Source organism: Callithrix jacchus, chromosome 4 (assembly GCF_049354715.1).
Source record: "Callithrix jacchus isolate 240 chromosome 4, calJac240_pri, whole genome shotgun sequence".
Classification (NCBI taxonomy): domain Eukaryota; kingdom Metazoa; phylum Chordata; class Mammalia; order Primates; family Cebidae; genus Callithrix; species Callithrix jacchus.
Window position 1 is genome coordinate 168,894,648 of NC_133505.1, and position 26,686 is coordinate 168,921,333.

The 26,686-nt window shown below is 39.2% G+C and overlaps 1 protein-coding gene across 7 annotated transcripts in view; it reads right to left on the reverse strand.

Annotated features, from left to right (window-relative positions):
- The window catches only part of PRKN (parkin RBR E3 ubiquitin protein ligase), a 1,467,397-nt gene that overhangs the window by 1,094,678 nt on the left and 346,033 nt on the right, over nt 1-26,686 (reverse strand). Inside the window, exon 1 of one of the 7 annotated variants that reach the window (XM_078370431.1) lies at nt 4,248-18,098. The exons of the other annotated variants lie outside the window; for them this stretch is intronic. Within the exon in view, the coding sequence (XP_078226557.1) occupies nt 4,248-4,322 (75 nt within the window). The 5' untranslated portion in view covers nt 4,323-18,098. Of the gene's footprint in view, nt 1-4,247; nt 18,099-26,686 lie in introns of those variants that run through there. 7 annotated transcript variants of the gene reach the window in all.

Genomic DNA, 26,686 nt, shown 5'->3' on the forward strand with positions numbered 1-26,686 from the left:
ACATGATTGTATATTTAGAAGACCCCATGGTCTCAGCCCAAAATCTCCTTAAACTGATAAGCAACTTCAGCAAAGTCTCAGGATACAAAATCAATGTGCAGAAATCACAAGCATTCCTATACACCAATAACAGACAAACAGTCAAATCAAAAGTGAACTCCCACTCACAATTGCTGCAAAGAGAATAAAATACCCAGGAATGCAACTAACAAAGGACGTGAAGGACGTCTTCAGGGAGAACTACAAACAGTTCCTAATTTTTCTGTGACTCATTTACTTGGACCATGCCACATTCACATACACGTCCCCTGACATTTGCATTTATTCGGTTTCCTTTTAAAATAAGTGCTAAACAAATTAATGGATTTTAAAGGAAAGAGGCAGAATTCTAACCTATATGTGGTTGTTTTTAGACATTTCCTATGAAGTCTCTGTCCACTCTTAATCCAGACATCTTTTCTTCTTTTCTGAATCTTAAAAATAAGCACATAAGTCATTTGTTAAAAAAGAAAAGAAAAAAAAAGAAACACCAGAAACACAAAATCACGTAGACCAGAAATCTTGCACAGAGGTCAAGAAGTCAAAGGCAAACACTGACAATGGTAAGATCCTTTCCAAACGATAGCCTCACCTTTCTCATTACTTCAGTGTTTCTCTGGCACACCACGGGCCAGTGCTTACTAAAACTGGCTCTTACTTGCTTCTGCTTAGTGGTAGAGTTAGTGGGTCTGCACCTCTGATTGTGCTGGGCATGAGACATACTCATTAAAAATGATAAGAGATAAAGGAACTGGCCTTTGATAGACCACATGGATAAATGATGAGTTTTTGAATTAAAGTTCTGACAGCTTTGATCTTTACTGGAAATTTAAATGAAAAACAAAACAAAGCAAAACAGAGCCCCAGGATTTTAGAAGTGCCTTTTATCTTAAGTGAAATATTCTCATCAGAAACTTTGGCATCCCATCCAGTGCCTTTGATGCTGGCTGCGAAACAAGACAATCCACCTTCTTAGCTGGGAGGACATGCCCTTCATCACCCAGGAAACCATAGCTTGTAAACATCAGTCAAGTTGATATGGCTACATTTTTACTTCAGAAGTTGGCTTTGTATTTGGAACAGCTGATTAGGGGAAGAGAGAGAGAGAAAGGATTATGGACCAAACTGTATTTCTCAAAAATTCACATGTCGAACCCCTAACCCCCAGTGGGATCACCTTTGGAGGTAAGGCCTTTGAAAGGTGATTAGGGTTAGATGAGGTCATGAGGATGAGACCACAAGACAGGACTGGCAGCTTGAAAAGATGGGGGGGAAAAAAGTGAGCTCTTTCTCCTCTGTGTGAGGACACAGCGAGAAGGCATCTCTCTGCAAGCCGGGAAGAGAGGCTCACCAGGAATCACCTTGGTCTTGAACTTTCCAGCCTCCAGAACTCTGAGAAATAAACATGTGCTGTTTAAGCGCCCAGCTATAGTAGCTGAAGCAGACTAATACCAACAGACCAGGAGGCAGAGACAAAGAGAAATGTGCTGGCTTGTCATTTAAGTTAAATATTCTTTATTTGTAAAAAAAAAAAAAAAAAAAAAAAAAAAGCCACATTGATCTTTGCAAGGGTGATGCAAGCATGCTGTGCATAGGTTTGATGTTCTGTTCACATTAAGTTTAAGTTTTTCCACTAAAGAAAATAATTGAGGAATTACTAGTGTTAATACGGCAAGAGTCCTATCTGCTCATGTACTTCCAATCTCTGTAAGCACTTGTAGCCTGATAGGAAACCAAAGCTTGAGGCCATTAACTATAACATTCTTGGAGAAACAGCTGAAGACCTACTAAGAAAGAAATATGAAATAAGCAAAGCTGGCAATTCCAATTCCAATCCAATGAGAAGAAAAGCACGTTTATAAATTATGAAAAACGGGGACTGTGCAACTCTCAAATTTTCAACAATGAATTGCTTACATTCTATTCTGTGTGTGATAAATGTTTAAAAGATTCCAAACATTTTGCCAAATAAACCACACATTGTTTCAAAGGGAAGTATCAAAAGGACACTCATTTATAAAATTATGGTTCAGTAGATAAATTAAAAGCCTGGAAGAACATGCTGTTATTTCCACTTGTCAATTTATACATTGACTCAGCAAGTCTACATTTAATTTAGGAAAAATCAAATCATCTCAAGAATGCTTTTGTTATTTCTCTCTACCACATGAAACCTATGTTTTAAAAGTTATATCCTATGAATTTTAAAATTTAGCTATTTGGAACATACAAAACACATTTCTATAACCCAAAACAGTACAATGCTTAGTTACCTATCTTTTAAAAAGTAATAGTAATACATTCAGTATCTGGTGATGGAAGGTGGGGGACAGGAGTTTAACATTCAAAAATAAAGGCCATATAAAATAACTGAAAAATAACCCTATTTGAATTAAAATTTAATAATATTAAAAATCAGTTTCTACTGAAAATTACACCCATTTCTCTATTTCGTTTTTCTTCCTTTCAGGATAGAAGAAAATTCTTTCAGCTAAATTAGACTAAAATGAAAGTTACTGTAAATATCAAGAACCAATAGGAGGAAGAGATGGATTCACATTCAAATTTCTTGCTCTTTCTGGTATTCCCCAAAAACAGCTGTAACAAGCACTCGGGGTGGCCAGGGTATGTGAGTAAACCTCCTCTAACTCAGAAGAAACTGTATTCCACAAAAAGTTATCCTTCACAATAAAAAACACTGTTGTATAAAAATGGTTTCCTCTGATGTGAGCTACGGGAAAGACGGTTAGCTCCACGTCACTGTCCATGCCCCTGCCCATGCGTGTGTCTGTATCAGTACTCTGCAAATGCCATTCAAAGTACATCGTCCAAAGCCCCTCTTTGAAAATCTTTTGATGTTGCTGTAATTCAATTTGGTTTCTATGTTGAATCTGAATTTCTGTGCTACCACTAACGCCCTGTATGACAAAATATATTTTCTATGCAAACACATATGCCATCAAGGTACCTGTATTCAATTTACCTCCATTTAGTAGCTAATAAAAATGTCTACTTGAAAATTGTTTATTCTTCCATACTTAATAATGATGAAGTATAAATCCAAACTTAACAGCACAAGAAAAGGGACATGTTTCTTCTTTCATTTCTATGCCACATTTTCCAAATTATTTCTTGTTCTTTTTTTAAAATTAAGCAAAGGCATCATCATTGTTCACTATTATGCCTTCAGTTAACAAAAACCTTTTTAAAAGATGATTTAAAATGCATATGTAATATGCATGACTATGTTAACATGATTATATACTAATAGACACTGAAATGTACAATTATAACTCATTGGGAGATACAGTTCTCTTTGGGTCTCTCTTCCTTTTATACATCTTGCTGGAATTGCCAAGATCACAAGGTCTTGTCCTCTTTTAACAGACTATTATTCAGGGTTGCTTATGCAACCGGTAACCTAAAGAGATAAAGCAAGGTCTTCCCCTAGACAAAAGGCTTGCAAACTGCTTGCTATAAAAGTAGCCCCAGTTCAGCTCTCATGAGCTGTGATGCAAATCCACCCAGGAGTAGGTTCCCTCTGGGCCAGCTGCTTCACTGGCAGCACACATGCTGCTGTGCTCCGGAGCACTGTATAATAAAGCTCTTTGCCTTGGACCCCAAGACCTACATCTTCCACCAGCAGCAGCCTGATACAGTAGCAGGCTCTCATTTGTAAGTGGGGTAAATCAAACCCCAGACTTGGTAATACCATCGATGCAGACATTCACTGATACGATACAAGAATATAAATAACCGGTATTCAATGTATCCAAAGAAAATCATGACGAACATTCTGCCAATGCATTCCTCTTTAAAACAATACCCAAACAATTATCTCTACTGTTTTCATACCTTGACCTTTCAATTGGACTATTCCTTAATTCAAACTTTTGTGAGTTGTCATCAGTTTCATAGAGACTTGTCCCTTCCAATTACAGACTGGTGTTCAAACAGAAGAAATTCCAAACTTTTCTTTCTTTTGACTGTAACTACCCTGGGAATAAAATGTTCCCCCCAAAAAAAAAAAGAAAAAATTTAAAAAAAAAAAAAAGAAAGTATGTACTTTGGCAAGTGGAAGTCAGAAGAAAAGGGGCTTCAAACATCAAAGAAGGTTCTCAAAATACTCTTTCAAATGAAGAAAGCCCAATGCTCAGTGCCTTATCTTGAAAGCTCACATGGCTAGAGAGCAACCTTTAAAGGATTACCTTAACATGCAGGGAACTGGGCCCTCTCTGAAGTGTTCTGGAATTTAAACCAAATAATGGCTGCTGGACTGACATTGCTGTGTGCTGTGAAGGGGAATAAGGAAGAGGGAGGAGAGGATTAAATTTCAAAAGATGAACCAGAGTTCACATAATGATATTTGTGTAAAAAACAAGCAACCAAGAATATGACCATTGGCTGTCAATTTGTAGAATACAATCTAATACTCATACTTCATAGGCAGTCACAGAAGTTATAAGAAACTACAAGCCCTAAGGCATTTTTTAGAATATAAATTTCTCTTCTTTCTCTCTCTCTCTTTTTTTTTTTTTTGCCGGTATGTAATGTGGGATTCTTCTTTCGCTAAAAACTGTTCCAATTTCCCAGTTTTCTAAATATACTTTACTGAGCATTTATTTTGTAATCAGAAGTATTGTAACCTTTGTATATTTTTATCAATAATAAATATTTAATTAAAAATTAAACCATAATTAAATGTATAAAGTAAAAAATAAACATCCCACATCCCCACCTCTGAATTTCACCTTTGTCTCTGTGTATATCTATATTTTGATATTGTATTTTGTTACTGTATTGTTCTGTAATGTGTTTTCTCATTTAATAGCATGATTCACATTGTTCCATGTCAGCAAATACAGAGCTTTCGTTTTATTTTTAAATCTAGATAGTACTTTACAATGTGATTATATTCAGCAACGTATTTACCATTCCCCTACTGATGAATGTTGAAATATTCTTCCCTAATTTTTTACTGTTTCAGAAACAAAATGATGTACGTCAACTTCAAGGTTTTTACTAGAGCCTGTGGACTCTTTTGAGATTTATCGTCTTTGTCTTCCTCTGGAAGTTCTTACATGAAATCTTTGCACCTCTGGCCTTTCTTCCACTCCTGGGCTGTACCAATCTTGTCTCCGCAGATCTGTCCCAAGGTGTTAGCATGGTGGTTCCTGCTCTCTCACTGCTCAGCTCCAAGGTTACTTCCTTGGTGAGGTCTTTCTAGAACTCCTGTTCCATACAGTCTAACTTGCCCTTAGTCAATTTCTTTTATACCTTCCTGGCTTATTTTCTTTATGGCAGCCATCACCTTCTGGAATAGTCCCATTCATGTATTTATTTACAGGTTTACAGTTTTCATGTATTATAAAAATGATTTTTTTCTCTAGTGTGCTCTAATGAGTGCGTTATTAGAACAATACCTGTTACATAGTAGGCTCTCAATCAGTGTCCACTGAGAACATGGATAACGGAAATATTCTTCAACTTGTAATGCATTTACACAAGTATTGCCATTAGAGAGATACTTCGAAGTAAAATTACCGCCCCAAAATTTGTACACAGAAAATCTTGATGGGTACTTGCCCAGAGTACTGCAAAAAAAGCTTTAATGGCAATTTATAGTCTCACCAATATTATGGAAATGGCCCTTTTCCCACAAATACGATTTTATAATACCAATTTGATAGGTTACAATGTTTATGTAAATTAAAAATCACCCCAATTTGAGGCATCTTTTTATGTTTATCACATTTGTGTTTTATCTACAAATTAATCATTGTTGAAAATTTTTTATTCTTTTTTCCTTTGGGATGATGAAAATATCATTTTAGTTTTCTTCCATTATTGTACAAGATTAAAGACATTTTGGTTGGTTTGCTTAGATCTTAAATCTAACCGGGATTTATTTTTGTAAGTGATATAATAAGGACTATTATTCTTTTAAAATAGATTGTCTTTTGCTTATTAAAAAACAGTCATGGTGGACTTTTTTTTTAATTCCAAAAATAAACACAGAAAAGAAAATGAAAATCACCCTGAGATAATCACTGTTATACTTGCCTGCTTTCTTTCCAATGTATTTCCTATTAAGGTACGTTAATAGAAATGTTTCTTTGCTCATACCTATAAAGATGTGTTTATAAAAATGTTTATTCCCTTACACAACATTCCCTCACACTCTTTTGTATACGGTTTGGTATGGTTTGGCCATGTTCCCAACCAAATCTCAGCATGAATTGTAGTTCCCATAATCCCCATGTATCATGGGAGGAACCTGGTGGTAGGTAATTGAATCATGGGGGCAGTTACCCCCATGCCTGCTGTTCTCATGATGTGAGTGAGTTCTCACTCAGGAGAACTGACGGTTGTATAAGGCACTTTTCCCCTTTTTCCTCAGCACTTCTCTTTGCTGCCGCCATGTGAGGAAGGACACGTTTGCTTCCCCTTCCACCAGGATTGTAAGTTTCCTGAGGCCTCCCCGGCCATGCAGAATTGTGAGTCAATTAAACCTCTTTCCTTATCCAGTTTCAGGCAGTCCTGTATAGTAGTGTGAGGACAGATTAATACACTGTTTTTTTTTTTTGTTTTTTTTTTTTTGGCTTATGCTATGAACATTTTCTTTTGAAAACATGATTTTTAATAATGGTATAGTATATTAATGTGTATGTGTATATAAGTATATGAATGTATTTTAATGGTTCCTATTGTTTTACAATTGATTCCTGTTTCTATTATTAAAAATTAACCCACCAATGAAAACCCATGCTTATAAAATCTCCATGATTCTCTCTGATTTCATTCCCAGGATAGATTCCTAAATATGGACTCTATAAGAATAGAAGTATAAATTATTTCACGGCTCTTTTCAGGGCTTTTTGAGACAGGTTGTGTATACTATTTAAAGTATTATTAATCACATCATATACAAGATGTATTAAGTATTTCATAAAAGGGCATTGAAAACAAGAAATCAATTATAAAATGTTAGAAGAACAGAAAGAGAAAAGAGAAAAAATGGATAGAGTGAGATTAGATAACCTGGTAAACTGTAGGAAACAGCTACTGCCCCCAGGACTCAGGAAACTCAAGAGAGTAGCTTTATCAGAACCTCTGAGTGTTGGGTGCATGCTGGGACCCCTGAGGATGAAACACCTGAGTGGATAGAAACCACCAAAGTATTACCTCCCAGTCACGAAGCAGTGGCATGGAGAAGGGATCACAGACACTTCCAGAAGCAGGAGAGAGAGAAAGGGAGAAAAGAGAACATGACAGTGCCTTTCCCCTGGCCTGCTTCAGATCCACTGAGCAAATATCACAGGAACTTGCTGGCAAGGGCAGCTGTGACATACAGTTTCCTCCCTAGACAAGCACTGCAGAGTTTCACAAAGGGCAAGGCTGGGAAGGGGTTGGGGAAAACAGGAAATCACTCTTACACGCAAGAATGCACGTAGCATATCTGGGTGTCTACAAAGGTAAGGGGGTGAGGGGCCGAAACTGGGCTTCTTATGACTCTAAAATATATTTTTAGAGGTGTTATCAGGAGAGTTACGGACATTGTTGAATCTACCTGACAAGACAGAAGCCAAACTGCTTTGTATTACTATAGAACATGATTCCATGCTGTTGCCAAATATCAGGAAATTCCACACCTATTGCCATTAGGACATAAAAGCCTCATTGTTTCCTAAAACACAACTATTCTTGAAGACATTGAAGGTCATCCCTCTTACATCCTTACATCCTTCTCTCTGTGACCTTCTTAGGCTTGTCACAGTTCAACACAAATCCCAAAGGCACTAGCAGCACAGAAGCTCACACTGTCCTCAGAGCTGGGTGGGCAGTGACAGAAGTGCTTTTGCAAACACAGGCTGACTTCTCACTGAATGTATAGAACATGTAAGAAAGAAAGTCAGAAGATTTAGGCAAAAGCATTACTTCTTAATGCAGACAACCAGTAGCTGCTAGCTAGTCAGCTTCTCTTAACTCTTCAATGTCCTTCAAATATTTTCTCCAATTGATAAGGCATAATTTGTGATGCCAACAACCAAGTGCTTTTTCACAATTACTGAGAGCCAATCTTGTGTCTATGTTGCTCACTTGGGCGACTTATAATATTGGCTGAGTTCTCTCAGTTGTCTGCACAATTACCTTGTAATTAAAAATATAACATTAGTAGGAATTTCTCTTTTATCAGCGAGGCCATGGTTGCATGCTGCATGGACACTGGCACTCGTTACCCCATTCACATTTTGCTGAGATTTTTTTTTTCCTCACTTCTTTTATTTTCACAGAAAACTAAACATTTACTGGAATAAGCTTGCTGGTTGCAAAGGTAACTTACAGTAAGTCAAATAAACCTCTAATAAGCCTCCCTTACACTTAAGTGTACCTTCAAAATCTCACTCCGTATCCAAAAAGAAACAAAACAGGAAACTTTCTGAATTAAGTTCTTTTGCTGCTATTTTTATATTGAATTGGCAAATCTCATTTTATTATGTCTGAAGTCAAGGGAACACAAGGGAAAAGGTAGTTCCAGAAACAGAAAATTGATGGTGCTATATTGCCCCTGGCTAAGAAAACCCTGGTTCTATGAAATATCATTCTATCTGAGAAAATTTTCTAGATGATTAAAAGAAACCAGTGGCACAAATCTATCCTTGAGCATCAGGTGTGACTCTTATTATACTACCCAATGCCTTTTAAAAAATATTTAAATCAGTAGCCAATTTTTGTGGGTGATACAACTGCATGCATTCCACAAAAATATTAGTCATTTGTCTAGTTAAGCATATGGTAATGTCAATTAAGTTTTTATTTACTAACAAAGAAAAAATAGTAAATATATTAGTTTCAAATTAAGACCAACAGTTTATTGAGTATGTAGTTTAATTGTATTTAAGCTCTTAATCCTCCCCAGGGCAGAGATCACTGTCAGAAATCAGCATCCAGGGATGGGAACCAACAACAAGGTAGTTGATGATATTTAGGTGAACTCCCTTCTTTATAATAACTGAAATATCACCCATATTCTCCTACAAAGCCTCTCTACATTTTGGATTGCACTGAGGACAGCAGAGCTGGGAATTGAATTAGCCAACTCTGAAAGTATCCTGCCTCAAGACTTGTCACTTTTTGGAATAATAAGCATCCTTGTTATTAGGTTAGTGGGATTGGGACAGTTTGCTGGAGTGAATGTCCCCAACCAGATAACCCTGCACTTGACAGTAATCATGAATGAGTATATGTGGCCATCTCTGTCATCAAGTGGCCACCTACTCTTTTTGAGTTGTAAATCTTGAAATATGTTTTCTTCTATGAAGAAAGCTTTTCTTTCCATAGAAAAAAGCTTAACAGCAAATTTTGCTGGAGTTGAAACATTTCATCTTTCTTTCCTTTTTGATGTGATCATAAGCTCTTGACTGCATCTTGCTTTCTCATACCTGGTTTCTCTCTGCTGCCAGTAACAATCCTTTAGGACAAGGTTGGCTCACTTGGCAGGTTGTTTGGATGTCACCTCTCCTGGAGACATATCTCATTGACTCTTTCAAATTCAGGGATTTTTTTTTAATATTGCAAAACAAGGCATAGTATTTTAATATCACTAAGGCAAATGATAAGGACAGTAGACTGAGAACCCAAAGATGTTTTATAAATATTCATCTTTGTGTCGCTATTTTATTAGCTTGAGGTCCAGGAGACAAGTTCAGTTCCCCAAATTACATTTTATTATCAAAAAAAAGATGACAAAAAGTACTACTTATCCCACTAAACTAGCCTCGTGGTTACTTTCATTGGAGGGGTGGGAGAGAAAGAAGGGTGAATCTACTTAGATTTTTTTGGATAAATAAACTTATAAAAATGGAGGCTGGTGGCAAAGCCAAAGTGAAATGCACGTTTACTTATTCCATGCAATATTTCTCTGTCCAACCATGTAAAGCAGTATAAATGAATATAGTTATAGCAACTAATTGCGTTATCAGCATCTCCAGAGTAGATGTTACTAGTATGTCTTGGCGTATGAATGGTAGTTTTATGTGGGATATTAGTAGCTCACTAAGACTTCCAGGGACTTCTCATCTCTGGAAAAAGAGTTTAGTGACTGATACTGAAAAACCAACAGCTTGACTCATGGGCATCATTGAACAAATGGTACTGAGCGTGGAATGCCGCCACGCGGAACTCATGAGCCTAAGGGGTGTCTTCTGTACATGGCTTCTTGTCCAGAATGCTACTGCTATTAGCCCAACGGCCATCACTGGTTATCAAACAGCCTGACCCAAATCAAAGCCAGACTGAGACAGAAGGCCATCATGGGAAGGCGAAACAATTCATGCTTAGGGCAAGATAATTATTTGGTATGCTTTTAATCCATTTGTTCAACATTTGCTCCCACGAGAGGTGGACTGCTTCCTGGGGACAGTTCAGAGAAGAAGGGACACTGCTAAGTGCTCATGTATTATTTCAAGCACTTTGCTCTGGGCCCAAATGCTCATGCGCCAAAGCAACACCCTGCAGGTAATGGGAACTATCCACTTTAGAAAGCAGTGTGGTGACCAGGTGTTTCTAATCATGAGTGTCCTTTGGTGAGTCACAGCCACCCTCATGCAGCCTTGTGGGTTCTGACTGCCAACACATACACGACTCTTCCTAAGCATTATTTCAGCCGAGTTCTGGGATCTGAATATCAGACTTTCAAACCTGGCTATCTCACTTCCAACTGGGGTGATCCTAAATACAAATTATTTAGCTTCTCTGGACTCAGGTTCTTCATTTATAAACATGAGAATATCTACCTTACTGGTTACCGGGAGGACCAAATAAAATAGCACAATGAAGGTGCTACCTGGTATATAATGAGCATTCAATAAACCTTAGCAATAATTATTTAGGACATCCATTCCACAATGGTACTCAGTGGTACTGCCTAAGAATCCTAACCTTTATTTGTGCTCCACCAATCACTTCTATTTCCAGTTCTGTGATGCCAAGAGGTTGAGTAATTGCACAGCAGCAAGCCATTACATTTCTTCACCTCCCTTTCTAACAGTGGGTCCCTTCCCCCTCCTTCCTCAAACATGGCAGCCCTGTGGGCTCTTGAGGATGCCTCATTTTTAAGTGAATGAGCTTGCTGAAGTGGAAACCCTGGAAGGGCATGGTTGGCAGATTACTTTGCTCCAGCACTTTCTTGACAGAAGTGCACAAAGCTCTTCCAGAAGACTGAGCTTCGGCCAGAGGCCCTCTGCCCAGCCCCCTGAAGCCAGAGAGAAAGCTGGAGAGGATGCCATCCTTCTGGCCTCCTCCTGAAGGACACATTGGCTTCCTTAATTTCTTTTCTACTTTTTTGTCCTCAGTCTATTGACCCTGCACAGCTATAGAGTAAACAAGGATGACAGATTCCACATCTTTTTGCAGCCAGGGAAAATCTTTGGCTAGAGATTTGAGGGAAGGCAGTGCCAGGTGGCTGTGTCCCTGCAAGCAGTCCATTATTTCTAATCATCTATTTGCATGAAAGCCTCCAGGCCAGAGGCAGAAGTAAACATCCCAGGAACTCGCCGCTGTAGACTCTGGGACACTCTCATTTACCAATTGCCCACTGTGCTCCATTCACGGTGCTGAGTTTACTCACATATGCTACACATGCTATCCTCAGAACAGCCCTGTGAGATGGTTATTAGCATCTCCATTTTATCAGAAGAAAAATAACTTAAAGAGGATTAAGCATTGGGGAACACGGACATAGAGATGGCAACAACAGATACTGAGACTGCTAGAGAGGGGAGTGAGGGAGGAGGTGAGGGTTGAAAAACTAGCTATTGGGTGCTATGCTCACCCCTTGTGTTGCAGAATCGTTCAAACCCTCAGCATCACGCAATATACCCATCTAGCAAACCTGCCCAAGTACCCCCTGAGTCTAATATAAAAGTTGAAATTATAAAAAAATTATAATTTACAAATAAGTAAATAAATGCAATTTTTAAAAACAGGTTTAAGAAGGGGACTTTGCAGTCTGGTGTACCTGACACTAGACTGTCACCTTTGATGGGCCAAAACTTGGTGAATGGAACAAGAGCAGGTTATAGCCTGTTAACAGTTAACTCTGCACAGGGAAAACTTTAGGCCAGAGTTAACATGCGTAAGGAGGCAGCTTAAGCTAAATTTACTTTAAAGCATGAGGTGTTCAAAACTGTAGGCATTCATGACATTTTGTTACTATTATAAAGATATTTGTACGGTTTTAAATGTTATTGGGGAGCAGTTGGATAGCGGGCTTTGTAAGGTGAAAACAAGGACTTTAGGTGACCTTTCTGTGAGGATTAGAGTAGAGGGAATCTCTTTGTGTTGAAATCTTTTGTTTTTAGGAGATAAAACCTGGTCTGCTATAGATTTTGTCTTTAGTTGGATTGTGTCATATTTAGTATGAGTGATTGGTTTAGTCGGGTCTGGTCAGTTGGAGCCTAGTATACGAGTCTGGTCAAAAATAATAGCCTCTTATAATTTTATTTTATTTTATCTATCTATTTATTTATTTTAAATTTATTTTTATTTTTTGGTTGGGGGAAAGAATGACCTGAACTTTCCTGGTGGCTTTAGTGGTCCTTTTGGTTATTATTATTTTGGGTTTTTGGTCTCAGTGTGTCATTTATATGTTACAGTGTCTTGTTGATCACTTTTTGGAGTTTTTATTGTTTGGGTTGAAGAGACCCCGTTTGACATTTTCTAGATGGCTGTATGTACACATCTGAGAAAACAGTATTTTGGGGAGGCTCCTATTACGACTGTTAGGAGGATAATATGAGGATCTTGAAGTGTGGTGTTTAGTCAGAGTCTCTATGAATCAATTAAAAATGAAGAGTTTTAAGAGCGAGTTGATAAACAGTATTTGTTTTAACCAAGAAGTCTGTGAATCTCTCATAATTAAACCTTTACAATATTTGATATATTTGTATGTATAAAAAGAAGTGTTCATTCGTACATAGACTCTTTCTGTATAGTCAATGGGAAATCTAAAGTGATTTCATTATTGAGAACAATTTTAGTAACGAAATTTAGTGTTTTGTGTCTTTGTAGTAGAATTTGTTATGGAGTCTATTATGAGGGAAACATTTATAATAATTGTCACATTTATTTAAAACTGTGGGAAAAGAGACCTAATAAATCATTTCTCCTGAGAAGAGTGAAGGACAAATCCACAGGCCAAACTTTAAAAACATAATGAGGCAGCTTTAGACCAAACTTAACACCCTCCAGTGTGCGCCACAGTGATGAGTAACCAGGGTCTCAAGCATGGCACTTTCTCAAGCAAAAAATACTTCCAAAAGCCACTGCAGTACAGATAGGGGCGAATAAGAAGATCCACGTCCACTTATCAGCTTCTGTTGCTGTTTTTTTCATTTCTTTTTTATTTTTATTTTTTGAGACGGAGTTTCGCTCTTGTTGCCCAGGCAGGAGTGCAATGGCGCGATCTCGGCTCACCGCAACCTCCACCTCCTGGGTTCAGGCAATTCTCCCGCTGAGTAGCTGGGATTACAGGCAAGCGCCACCATGCCCAGCTAATTTTTTGTATTTTTTTTAGTAGAGACAGGGTTTCACCATGTTGACCGAGATGGTCTCGATCTCTTGACCTCGTGATCCGCCCACCTTGGCCTCCCAAAGTGCTGGGATTACAGGCTTGAGCCCACTTGGCCCATTTCTTTGTGTATTTGGTGTCTACAAAATGGTTTATGAAACATGTTCCGTAGACTGCATGGAGTTGCTTATTTTGTTTCAGGATACTTAAAGGAAATGCTCACTGGAACGTGTCAGACTTTGGATTTGGAATATTCAATCAGTTAAGATACTACAAATCTTCAAAACTTCAGAAAAAAGTCTGAAATCCAGAACACTTATGGTCCCACGAATTTTGAACAGGGATGCTCGACATGTACTTACAAAATGGTTTTGAAAATTACTTAGTACAAGAATGACTCTGCATATCTGATACACATGTGGCTTTATACACACACACACACCCCTCTTCCTCTCTCTATATATTATATATATATATCTTATGTATATATCTTATCGATATCTTATATATATATCTTATATATATACACACACAAACATATTAATATATAACAGATATATACAAATGAATATAATTTGGGTTGACATGGAGTCAGAGATCTTGTCTGGTACATTAGGTGCTAAGTCTGAGTCCCCCATCTGTTCCCTGTGCATCTGTGAGTGTGTACACACTCTTCAAAACTCCAGTGAAACACTATCTCCCTGGGAAGCTTCCCTGATACACTCAATCCGATTCTTTAGAAACAAGAACATCCTCTTCAGCTCTTCATTCTAACACTTAGCACACGTCATAGTGTTTCCTTAGTTGGGGAACCGGATTCGGTCTCCCTCATTTGCCCGACTTCATGCCCACTGGAGCTCCAGGCACCCACTGAAGGAGGAGTGACAACAGGATTTGCCTCCAAAAAGCACAGACAGCATCTTTGTGTGATTAAGGGAATTTTGTTACTCCTGATTACTTTACCCATCCTAGAATATGCTGAATTGGGCATAAACAAAGTTTTTCTTCTTTTTTCAGAAGAAGAAAAAAGACACTAGCGTGGCAAATGGTATTACATTACCCACTTCACACATACCCTCATGGTTCCTTATGTTTGGGGGGTCCATAGCCTGACCACCGTAATCCCTCACATTCATGTTCCCCTGCCGTGGAGAAAATCTACACGTGGCATTCCTGCTGTCCGTGCAGCCATTGTGCAAAAATGACCCCATTCTCCTTGCCACTGAAGAGCCCAAGTCACTCCCTGAGACAGAGGCAGGCTACAAGTGAAAATCTGCAGCCAGAGGCCTCCAGAGAGGGGAGTTACTGCACCAGGCAACGCCTGTCTCCTGGACAGCTTGAACGCTAAATGTATAAACATACTAGACAGCAAAGTAGTACAGAAACCAAGCAATGGACACACAGAGAGACAGGGAGAAGGAAAGGGGTGGAGAGAGAGAGAGAGAGAGAGAGAGAGAAAGAGAGAAAAGAGAGAGAAAGAGGAGAGAGAGGAGAGAGAAGAGAGAGAAGAGAGAGAAGACTATGAGCTGAGCGGAGGGGGAGGGGAAAAAAAGTAAAGGCAGGAGAAGCAGCACAGTCTCAGAGGTAGAGACAGCAGCAACTTGAGTCACCAGCTGGATGAAATGCCCGCTTCTCAACAGCAGCCACTGCAGCTACAGCTGCATCCTAAATGAGGACATTCTGGTTGCACATCATCCTAAGAAGATTGGGGGGGGGTGCTTTTGTTCTTCTTCATTTCCCTGTGCATCCATACAGTTAACCAACATGTCTTAAAGTAATAAAAGTATATTTCTATTCCTTGTGACTTAGTTGAACTAACATTCAAATCCAAATCTGCGTACTGGTAGGCTGACCAGGCTACACAAATCTGTAAGGAACACAGAATATGCGTACAAATTCCAGACAGACAGAGATGACTGGGGTCATCAGGAAGGCCAGTCACTTCAGAGGACTGGCCAATAGGCCAGTATTACCACAGCGCTTCCCGTGGTTTTAACCCCAGAAGCAGATATTCTTTGCTCCCTTCTTGAGTGCTCTGATATGGGCCACTCCTGGTGCCTCTTTCTTTGGTTTCTTCAGGTACAGACTAATATTCTCTTTTAGCCTAGTTCAAGCTCTCCAAAACAGGGGATCTATCCAGTTTGATTTGTCATACTAGACAGAGTTCTTAGACCAGCAGAAGTCACAGGCCCATAGCCAGCCTACAGACTGGCTCCCTCACGCCATGCTGCAGCCGTGGAAAAATGGATGTGGCAAACTGGAACCATCATGGAAAGGGCTGCCAGCACTGTGACAGGCATGCTTAGCCATCCCAGGGCACATAAGTCATAGGAGACCATCTACACTGGTAAACAAGGCAGCACTGTTAGGGAGAAGAAGAGGAAAGCACAGAGATTAGCACCCCGAAGCTTCTTAAACTCCAGCATGTATTAGAGTTGGTCATTGTCGCTTGGAATTTTTGGTCATTAATACTCCATACTATTAATGCTTAAGCCAGTGTGGAATTTCAAGTGAATGCCAGATGGTCTTGGGCAAGAGGAAGAAAGGAAAACAAAGCATCGTGTGCTTGGGAGAACTCTTGGTAAAACAAGAGGACCCCAGAGTCTCCCAGCAGGGTGTGGCCATCATGGACCCTTTGGTAAGAGCCATTCCCTTTGTCATCGGCATTCACACGACGCAACCAAACGCAATACTTTAACATCACCAAATCGGGCTAGGTTTACAAGTGTAAGGGGAGAGATAAAAACGGACCATCTATCTGGAGTTCTTGCTTTCCTTTCTTTCTTTCTATGTGTAGACTAAAAGGAGAGAGAAAACACAGAAATCTTCAGGGGAAAAAAAGGCAAGTGCGGAAATAAACCTAGCACCTATTTTAAGTGAAGCAATTTATTTGGGTTTTAAGAATACCCTTTTCTGTCTCTTGTTCTTCCTAGGTTCCAGATTATTAGTATCGTTGACGATTATAAAGGAGGTGACAAAACAATTATCAGAAAGAAAACTGCGTTCCACTTAGCAGTGGCTACAAAAAGCACATGTGTTCCTAACGTGTTTTCAATAAGGGGGGCCCCTGAGGGCCTGAACACCTACAGGCCCCACGGATGTTTATATGTAAGAAGAGCAGCGGCATCAGCAAAGCAATTTCCCACTTTTATTAACCCAGTTTACTTTAAGGCATGATTATTCAAGCCTTCATCTGTTAAAATTAGTCTTGTATTTTCAGGATAATAAGACTAATGAGGCTAGTTATCAAGTGACCACACACAAGAGAATCTGAATGGCCTTCGTTCCACCCGGCATTCTCAAGAACTGTTAAATGAGCTTAAACTTTTTTACAAGAGGAAACAGAACACGCTGAGTGAAAGGTCTGCTTCGTTGCCTACTATAAAACTACACCTACTTAGGAAACTCATGCTCTGCATATTCTAAACCTGAAGGAGCCTCTAATAGGGTATTTGGGGTCACTCTTGAGATGATTCTTCAAAAACACCCACAAATAAGACCTGGACGGGGAATCCACTCTTGGCTGTTTCTGCAGACCTACAGGCAATAGCACAGAGCCATGATCTCTTTAATGGAAGCTTGGTAGTGAGTGAGTATCAAGAACTCACCTTGAGTTTCAAGTATCTGAAAACAACGGAGGGGGGTCATTTATTCAAATACTTTAAATAAAGCAAAGCACTTTATTCTCTAATCTACTCTCCCGTTCGTACACATTTTAAGCCAAGTCCATGTTTTCCTTGTATTTCTCCCAGAGCTCTAAACATCTATGGACTATATTTGGCCTAAAGTTTTGCTTGACCACATGATTTTAAGAAGTGCTGAATTTGAGTGCAATTAGCTGGGCAAGCTGGGAAGATGGCTGGATGCCAGCATTTACAAAGGTCTTATTACTCCATGACATAAAATCCCATTTCTCACATGGTTCCTATGGGCTGCAAGTAGGAATCCTCAATGTATTGTCCTTCTGACAATACAGTGGGAAAAGCCCAGATCTATGAATTGGGAGTTTATTTGTATTCAGCAGTTACATTTTCTACTTTTCATGGGCTTTGAGGAGATTAGAAGGGGTAAGAGAAAGATGTCTGGCATGATATTTCTTTCTCTGTCCCTCAAGACTAAATAAATACTAACTCAGCTATCTTACTGCTTCAAGTTTCCAAATAAATCTCCCATTCAAGGTCAGGCTAATCCTCTTAGTTCTCCTCTCCAGTATCACTCTGATCCCATCTGACACCTCCCAACCCGAGCCTCAGTGCCTTTCCTGCAGGGACTCACTTCTGGCTGGTGAAGTCCAAGGTCCCCTGAGAGCACTGCTGAGGGAGCTGGGTAGGGCTCCTCGACCGCTCATGGAGACATCACATATGTCCTTCCATTATGATTGTCACAGTACATGGTATGAGCAGATAATAGATTTTAAAGCACTTAAAAAAATGCTTGTTTTAAGGAAATGGAGCATTTGGATTCGATGTAGTAGCCTTATGCAGTATCTGCTTTTATTTCAGAAAGACTTCTCAGGTAGCCAGACCTGCCGATAAACATGCCTGGGCAGAGAAGTGGAATTCCGAGGTGAACTGGTTGTTCCAGTCCAAGGGAAACAGCGTTTGGAAGCTTTAATTTAAACAGAAACCCTGCAGGACTCACTTGGGCATACAGCTGTCAAAGCAACTCAATATCCAGAGATAAATGGGCTATAAGATACCCACTAGTAAATTGTGCTAGAATGCAATCTTTCTAAAGTTATGCTGCCATATTCTGCACTTTATCGAGTACCCTCCATTTTAATATTTGATCTAATAGAATATGTAATGTGGCACTTTGTATAGTAAAGAGTGAATTAAATGCTGATGTGGTTTATTAGGGCAAATAAATTGGGAGGAAAGCAGAGTGATAACATTATAATGTGACATGTCATCAGTTTGCAGAAGAAATTTCTCTAACAAACACAAAGTTCTGAATACAGGGCTATCAGTATCATCATAGAGACCAGCAAATATTCAGTATTCATTTAGGAAAGGAAATGTGTCCTGTATAATAAGTTTAAAGCAAGAAGAAACAAAATAAATCTCAGGGACAGGAAGCACCTCTGATCACCTGCCTTCGAGGGCAGTGTTCTGATGCCCACCAGCACACCCACACCTCAATAGAGGCAGACTGAGAGCCAGCCTCCCCACTTCCCCCGACATTGCCATTCACATCTCACTCCTCTCATTTCTCCGCCTTCCCCTCTGCCTTATATTCTCCTCATCTCTCCAACCTCATCTGTCAATCACCAGGCACAGGCTTATCTAATCCTAAATGTCTCTGAAGGCGCCATGTCCATTTGCACTACGATTGCCTGGGTCCATCATCTCCAGCCACCATAGTAACCTCCTAACTCATCTCCATACCTCCAGTCTCTCCTTCCAATCTACTCCTCCAGGTTCATCAGTCTACTCCACGGCCATATATATAAACATATATATATATATACATATATAAAATTATCATCAAGGCTGCCTGACCTAAAAAGATAGTATCCAATCATCATAGTATAAAAAGCCCTTCGTGATCTACTCTCAGGCTTACTGATGCTTGTTCTCTAGTGGGTGTTTTGCTCCTGCTATTAAAAACATTTTCAAATAAACAATTTGCTTTGCACAAAAACACAGGAGAGGTGGTATCGAGTAGTGGAAGAAGTTGTGGCTTTGGAGTTAAAGATAGTCATTCAGATTCCATTACGTGCTAGATAAGACCCTTGAGAAATATACTTCTGTGAGCGTCAATGCTCTCTACTATTAAAAAAACATCCTTGAAAGACTCCACCTTGCAGCACTGTTTTCAAATTGTCAATTTCAACTTACACTCAATAAATGGGAGGTGTCATAAATGAAGACGTTTAGCACATAGGGATGTAAGGTGTTTATAAGTCTGTATCACCAGACCTAGGAGCAGTCTTTCTAAGCCAGTATCAAGCTTCCCTTTTTTTGAGAAGCTATAACAGCCACACAGGAAAGTCCAGCGACCAGATCAGCCACCATTGTCCAGATGAGGAAAACTGCTGTGGATTCAGCCACACTTAGAGAAGAAGCCGCCAGGAAGGGTTCTTCCTCTTCCTGCTATTTCTGGATAAGCCCACTGTGTCCCTTCCTCTGCAGAGTGCGTCTGCATCTTTGATTCCCTGCCTTGAAGTCCTCATCCTTTCCTAGCCTAGGTCATTCCACTAAACTCAAGACAGTGTTTGGGCATCGTCTCCATTGGAAGATAGTTCCTGATGTTTCCTGAAGTTCCCTTTACCTCCCTGTCACTTCCTCATGCAGCAATAAAGAGAAATTATCCTTTTTTTCAATTATATTTCTATAACTATTGTTGCCCTCCTCCCTTTCAGTCATATAAAAAATTTTCACAATTTCCTCTGTATCCTAATTTTCCCCATTCAATTCCATTGTTGAGATTAACTGGCAGCTACCTATTACCTTTTATTTTTTTCTTTCTAAGTGATACTTTTGGTAAGCAATTTACAGCTACTCCAAAGTGAATATGTATGTAACATAATTACATTCACTTATACACCCATTATAATTACAGTAACTTAAAATCCCCATCTGTGGAACAAAAGATGTTTCCATTTATCATGTTTCTATTGTACATAAGCTGTCCTTAATATTATGCACCACAATACTCTCAAAAGACAAGACTATCTATGGTAAATGCTCCACCTGCCCCTCCCACCATCTCTTTATGAATGCCTCAGTTAAAAATGATATGTTTCGACCACTAAGCACTTTTTTCTTATTTTTTAAATTAGAAATAAAGCACTAAGGAATAGCTGAATGGATGAAGTGAGGCCATTAGTACTCTACACTGATAGTTAATATACATTCTATTTTCCACAATACATCCTCAAACGCCAAGTATAAGTCCAAGTAAAACTTCAACAGAATAAGGAAAACTGCATTCATTAGTAGAATTGTTTTTCTTTTTCTAACATAGCTCAACTGCAGATCTATCAGGAGACACACCCGCAGCCCTCCCAGACCCGGGGGTCACACTTAGGGGGTTACTGGTCCAAAACTTCTGGATATCTGCTTTCTGAGAAAGTAGCAAGATTTTGATGACATTTAGTTGTTGATAATTAAAAGTAGATTTTTATTTTCTCCTATAATCAGTAATGTTTTCTCCCCACTCAGAGCCATAAATAAGGTTAAACGGTACAAGATGAGTTTAGTCACCTAATGATGCTAATGATTCACTATCCATGTCAGCCAAAAGAAACAAATCCTTAAAGCCAGGCAAATAGGATGAATCTCACTAAAGAGGCAACTAACTGTTAACTGGAAATGGAAATCCAATTAAATACATTTCCTGAATAATTAAATAATGATGAAAATGCAAGGAACATGTCCAGGCATACCTCAGAGATGCTGCGGGTTCAGTTTCTGACCACTGTATAAAGTGAATACAGCAATACAGGGAGTTGTACAAGGTTTGTGGTTTCCTTGTGACTAGAAATGTTACATTTATACAATGCTATAGTCTACTAAGTGTATGACAGCATTATGTATATAAAAACAGCATACACACCTTAATTTAAAAACACATTATTGCTTTTAAAAAATGCTAACAATTACCTGAGGCTTCAACCAGTGTTTTTTCACATAGAAGGTCTTGCTTTGCTTTTGATGGCTGCTGACTGACTAGGGTGCTGGTTGCTAGAAGTTGGGATGGCTGTGGCAATTTCTTGTAAAAAGAAATTTGCTGCATTGATTGGCTCTTTCTTTCATGGAAGATTTTTCCACAGCATGGATGCTGTTTGATAGCATTTTACCCACAGTAGAATTTATTTTCTAATTTGGAGTTAATCCTCGCAAGCCTGCTCAAAACCACTACTTAACGACTAAGTTTCCATAGTATTCTAAACCCTGGGTTGTCATTTCAATGACATTCACAGCATCCTCAAAAGAGCAGATCCCATCTCAGTAACTACTTTCTTTGCTCCCCCTCATCTGTTCACGTTTTATTATGGGATTGCAGCAATGTGTTATGGGATTGCAGCAATGTGTTATGGGATTGCAGCAATGTGTTATGGGATTGCAGCAATGTGTTATGGGATTGCAGCAATGTGGTCACATCTTCAGGCTCCAGTCTAATCCTAGATATCTTGCTGTTTTCACCACATCTGTGGTGCCTTCCTGTGCTGAAGGCTGGAAGACCTCAAAGTCATCCACAAGGACTGGAATCAACAAACTCATGTTAATGTGCATAAATTTTTTCCTTTTAATTTTTTTTATTTTGGTGGATACAGAGCAGGTGTATATACTCATGGGTTACATGAGATATTTTGATAAAGGCATGCAATGCATAATAACCATATCAGGATAAATAGAGTATCCATCACCTCAAGCATTTCTTCTTTGTGTTTCAAACAACCCAACTATATTCCTTTACTTACTTTAAAATGTACAGTTAAATTACTTTTTACACTGGTTGCCCTGTTGTACTATCAAATACTAGGTCTTACTTATTCTTTGAATTTTTTTTTGTACCCATTAACCATCCTTTCTCCTGCCCCTTCTCCCTGACTGTGCTTCCCAACCTCTGGTAACCATCCTTCTGTACTCTATCTCCATCAGTTCAATTGTTTGAACTTTTAGCATCCACAGACAACTGAGAACATGTGATGTTTGTCTTTCTGTGCCTGGTTTATTTCACTTAACATAATAACCTCTAGTTCCATCTGTGTTGTTACAAGTGTGTGAATCTCATTCTTTTTTTATGACCACATGGTAGGTACTCCATTGTGTACACATACTGTATTTTCTTTATCTGTTTGTCAGCTGATGGACACTTAGGTTGCTTCTGAATCTTGGCTATCATAAACAGTGCTGCCATGAGAATGAGAGTGCAGATATCACTTTGATATACTGATTTCCTTTCTTTGGAGTATATGCCTAGGAGTGGAATTCCTGGATCATATGGTAGCTCTATTTTCAGTTGTTCTGAGGAACCGCTAAACTGTACTCCACAGAGATTGTACTAATTTACATTCCCACCAGCGTACAAGGGTTCCCTTTTCTCCACATCCTTGTCAGATTTTGTTATTGCCTGTTTTGTGGATATAAGCCATTTTAACTGGGGTGAGATGATATCTCATTGTAGTTTGGTTTGTGTCTCTTTGATGATCACTGATGTTGAGCATCCTTTCATATTTCTGCCATTTGCATATCATCTTTTGAAAAATGTCTATTCAGGTCTTTTGCCCATTTTAAAATCAGATAATTATATTTTTTCTTATAGAGTTGACTGAGCTCCTTATATATTCTGGTTATTAGTCCCTTGTCAGATGGGTAGTTTGCAAATATTTTCTCCCACTCTGTGTTGTCTCTTCACTTTGTTGATTGTTTCTTTTGCTGTGCAGAAGCTTTTTAACTTGATGTGATCCCATTTGTCCATTTTTGCTTTGGTTGCTTGTGCCTGTGGGACATTGCTCAAGAAGTCTGCCCATTCCAATGTTCTGGAGAGTATCTTAAACCTCTTAACATCCAAATCTAGAATCCTTTCGGTAAACTCTGTTTGATATTGCCTTTGTTCTCAGCACTGTTCAGTTTTTGTTGTTGGTGGTGGTTTTTTTCTTTAGGTGATATCTCTTTATGTTGCTCAGGCTGGTCTTGAACTCGTGGCTCAAGTGATCCTCCTGCCTCAGCCTCCCAAGTATCTGGGATTACATGTGCATGCCACCACATGTGGCTACCCAGATATTAATTTGGGTCCATTTTTTTTTAATTGTAGGGACATGGGTAAATCTGGAAACTATCATTCTCAGCAAACTGAAACAAGAACAGAAAACCAAACACCACATGTTCTCACTCATAGGTGGGTGTTGACATGGGCACAGGGAGGGGAACATCACACACTGGGGTATGTTGGGGGGTGGGGGGTTAGGGGAGGGACAGCGTGGGGCAGGGAGGTTGGGGAGGGATAACACTGGGAGAAATGCCTGATGTAAGTGACGGAGGGATGGAGACAGCAAACCACCATGGCATGTATGTACCTATGCAACAATCCTGCAAGATCTGCACATGTACCCCAGAATCTAAAGTACAAGGTTAATAAGTTGACCTCTTCCCATGAATCACAAGTGTTATCAATGACATCTACAATGGTGAATTATTTCCAATTAACTTCCCCAGATCCATTAGAGGCATCATAACTATGGCAGCGATAGTTTATTGAAGTGTATTTCTTAAATACTAAGACTTGAAAATCAGAATGACTCCTTGATCCATGGGCTACAGGATGACCATTAAACCATTAGTAAGCATGAAAACAACATTCACCTCCTTGAACATCTTCCTCAGAGGTCTTGGCTAACCAACTGTATGATCAATGTGTGGTAATATTCTGAAGAGTCATTTTTTCTGAGCATTAGGGCACAGTAGGGCTCAACAGTGGACTTAAAATATTCACTTGACTATGCCCTAAACACATGTACCATCATCTAGGCCATGTTGTTCCATTCATAGAGCACAGAGTAGATTCAGCATGATTCTTCAGGGCCCTAAGATTATCGGAATGGTAAATCAGCATTGGCTTCAACTTAAAGTCACCATTTGCCCCTCACAAGAGGGCAGGCTGTTCTTAGAAGCTTTGAAACCATGCTCTGATTTTTCCTCTCTAGCTATGAAAGTGCTGGATAGCATCTTCCAGTGGAAGGATGTTTCATACACATTGAAGGTCTGTTGTTTAGTATCATCACCCTCATCAGTGATCTTAGCCAGACCTTCTGGGTGACTCAAAGTGGCTTCTACAGCAGCACTTTCTGCTTCACCTTGCATGTTTATGCAATGGAGATGGCTTCTTTCCTTAAACCTCATAAACCAGCCTCTACCACCTTCAAACATTTCTTGTGCATCTTCCTCACGTTGCTCAGCCCTCACGATATTAAAAAGAGTTAGACCCTTGCTCTGAATCAGGTTTTGGATTTATAGAATGTTGTAGCTGGCTTGATCATCTATTCAGGCCACTAAAACCTTCTCCATACCAGCAGGGAGGCTGTTTCACATTCATATCATTTCTGTGTTCACCGGAGTAGCACTTCCCTCAAGAATTTTTCCTTTGCATTCACAAATTGGCTATTTGGCACAGGAGGCCTCACTTTCAACCTCTCAGTTTTGGACATGCCTTCTTCATTAAGCTTAATTATTTCTAGCTTTTGATTGAAAGTGAGAGATTTGCAACTCTTCCTTTCACTTGAACACTCAGAGGCCACTATAGGATTATTAATTGGCCTCATTTCAATATTATGTTGTCTCTAAGAGTAGGAAAGCCCAAGGAAAGGAAGAGAGTGGGGGAACTGCTGGTCAGTGGAGCAGTCAGCAGACACACATTACTAAGTTTGCCATCTTATAAGGGCATGGTCCATAGCACACCAAAACAATAAGATCAAAGATCACTGTCACAGATCACCAAAGCAGATATGATGATAAACCTTAAAATATTGTAAGAAGTACCACATGATAGAGACAAAGTGAGCACATGTTTTTGGAAAGCTGGTGCTGCTAACAGATTTGCTCAATACAGGGTTGCCACAACCCTTCAATTTGTAAAAAAAACTCAATATCTGCAAAGCATGCTAAAGGGAAGCCTGGGAAATGAGCTGTGCCTGTGATACCAGCAAGTATTTATCACATGCTGCATTTCTTTAAAATATCTCATACGGTAGATACTACTTTTTTCTATTTCACAGGTGAGAAAGCTGAGATTCAGAGAGTAGAGTAAGTAGGCACCAGAGGCAGCATTACATTAGCTCTGAAGTCTTTATTTTCACTGAAATACCCTGCTTTCCCCTCCCTTTCATTATTCTGTCTCCCATTTCAGCATTAAGGGACCTATGTTTAATCACAGTTAAACATAGGTCCCTTAACCAGTTCTAGACATAGTATTTTCCCCCATCATGAAGTTTAAGTCTTTCAGCCTATTCTACTTCTTTAACAAGGACATACAGAATCATATGATCATTTTTTTTAAAATGAAAATACCATCAAGATCCTCACAAAACTCACGTGAAAGTGAAATAGGGAATACTTCCCCATTCCCTCAAGGAATTGAGTAATAAAGCCAGTTTGAAGCACCAACTACAGCAGGTTTATATGCCACTTCACCCAGATTATATAAACACACCTAGTCATCTGCAACTCCTATATGCACGACTTGGTGTAAAGCTAAAAGAGAACCATTTAACAACTTTTATATTACCTAGTGATTCCAGTACATAAAACTGAAAGATAATCACATGTCAATGGCACCCCACAAAAGCCTCTGTTACTTATTAATAACCAACCTGATAATATCATTAATGGCTTGTAGAGCTAATTGCGATGGCTTTTTACTGCTCCCTTTGATATGTGCACTAACCTGAGGAGGATAACATCTGTTAGATCTAACTCCAACCCAAACGTCAAATGTGACACCGCAGTGTTTAAATAACTTGACTGCATGCGATTTCAGCAGGTCCCTTCCCGCTCTCCTTTCTCATCTTCACAAGGCTGACCACAGGCAGATGCCTTCCTGTGCTCATTACCGAGTTTCATGCAGACACCACGGAGTGTGAGGGAAAGTTTATTACCTTCTTTCTGCCTTGAATGCATCCCTGACCTTTTGGTCCTTCACAGATTTCATTGGGAAAATAAAAATAATATATTGTCCTCTGAACGTAAGGAAATTAATTTCAATCTTTTAAAAACAAACTTGAATGTTATTCAGTTCAGTTTTTTCTCTAAGAAAAATAAGTTTCAGATTCCAAAGTTTTTCAAAAAGTAACTCCAAATTTCATCTATGTCAAAAAAAGTCAAATAAGTCCTCTTGTCCTATGGACAATGACAAGCTCAACACAATGTTGGAAAAATCGAGTTCTATAAATTACTAACCCACCAATTGTATTTTGATTTTTCTAAAGAAGGGGTGGAGTAAGTAGGCACTTGAACACAGTAGGTCACTGTAGGATTGTGCCTAAGAAGATGCAGGGTACATACACAGAGTCAACCATCTCCTAGTGACTCAATCATTAAGTTTGCTTGATCAAATCACACTATGTGCGTGGGG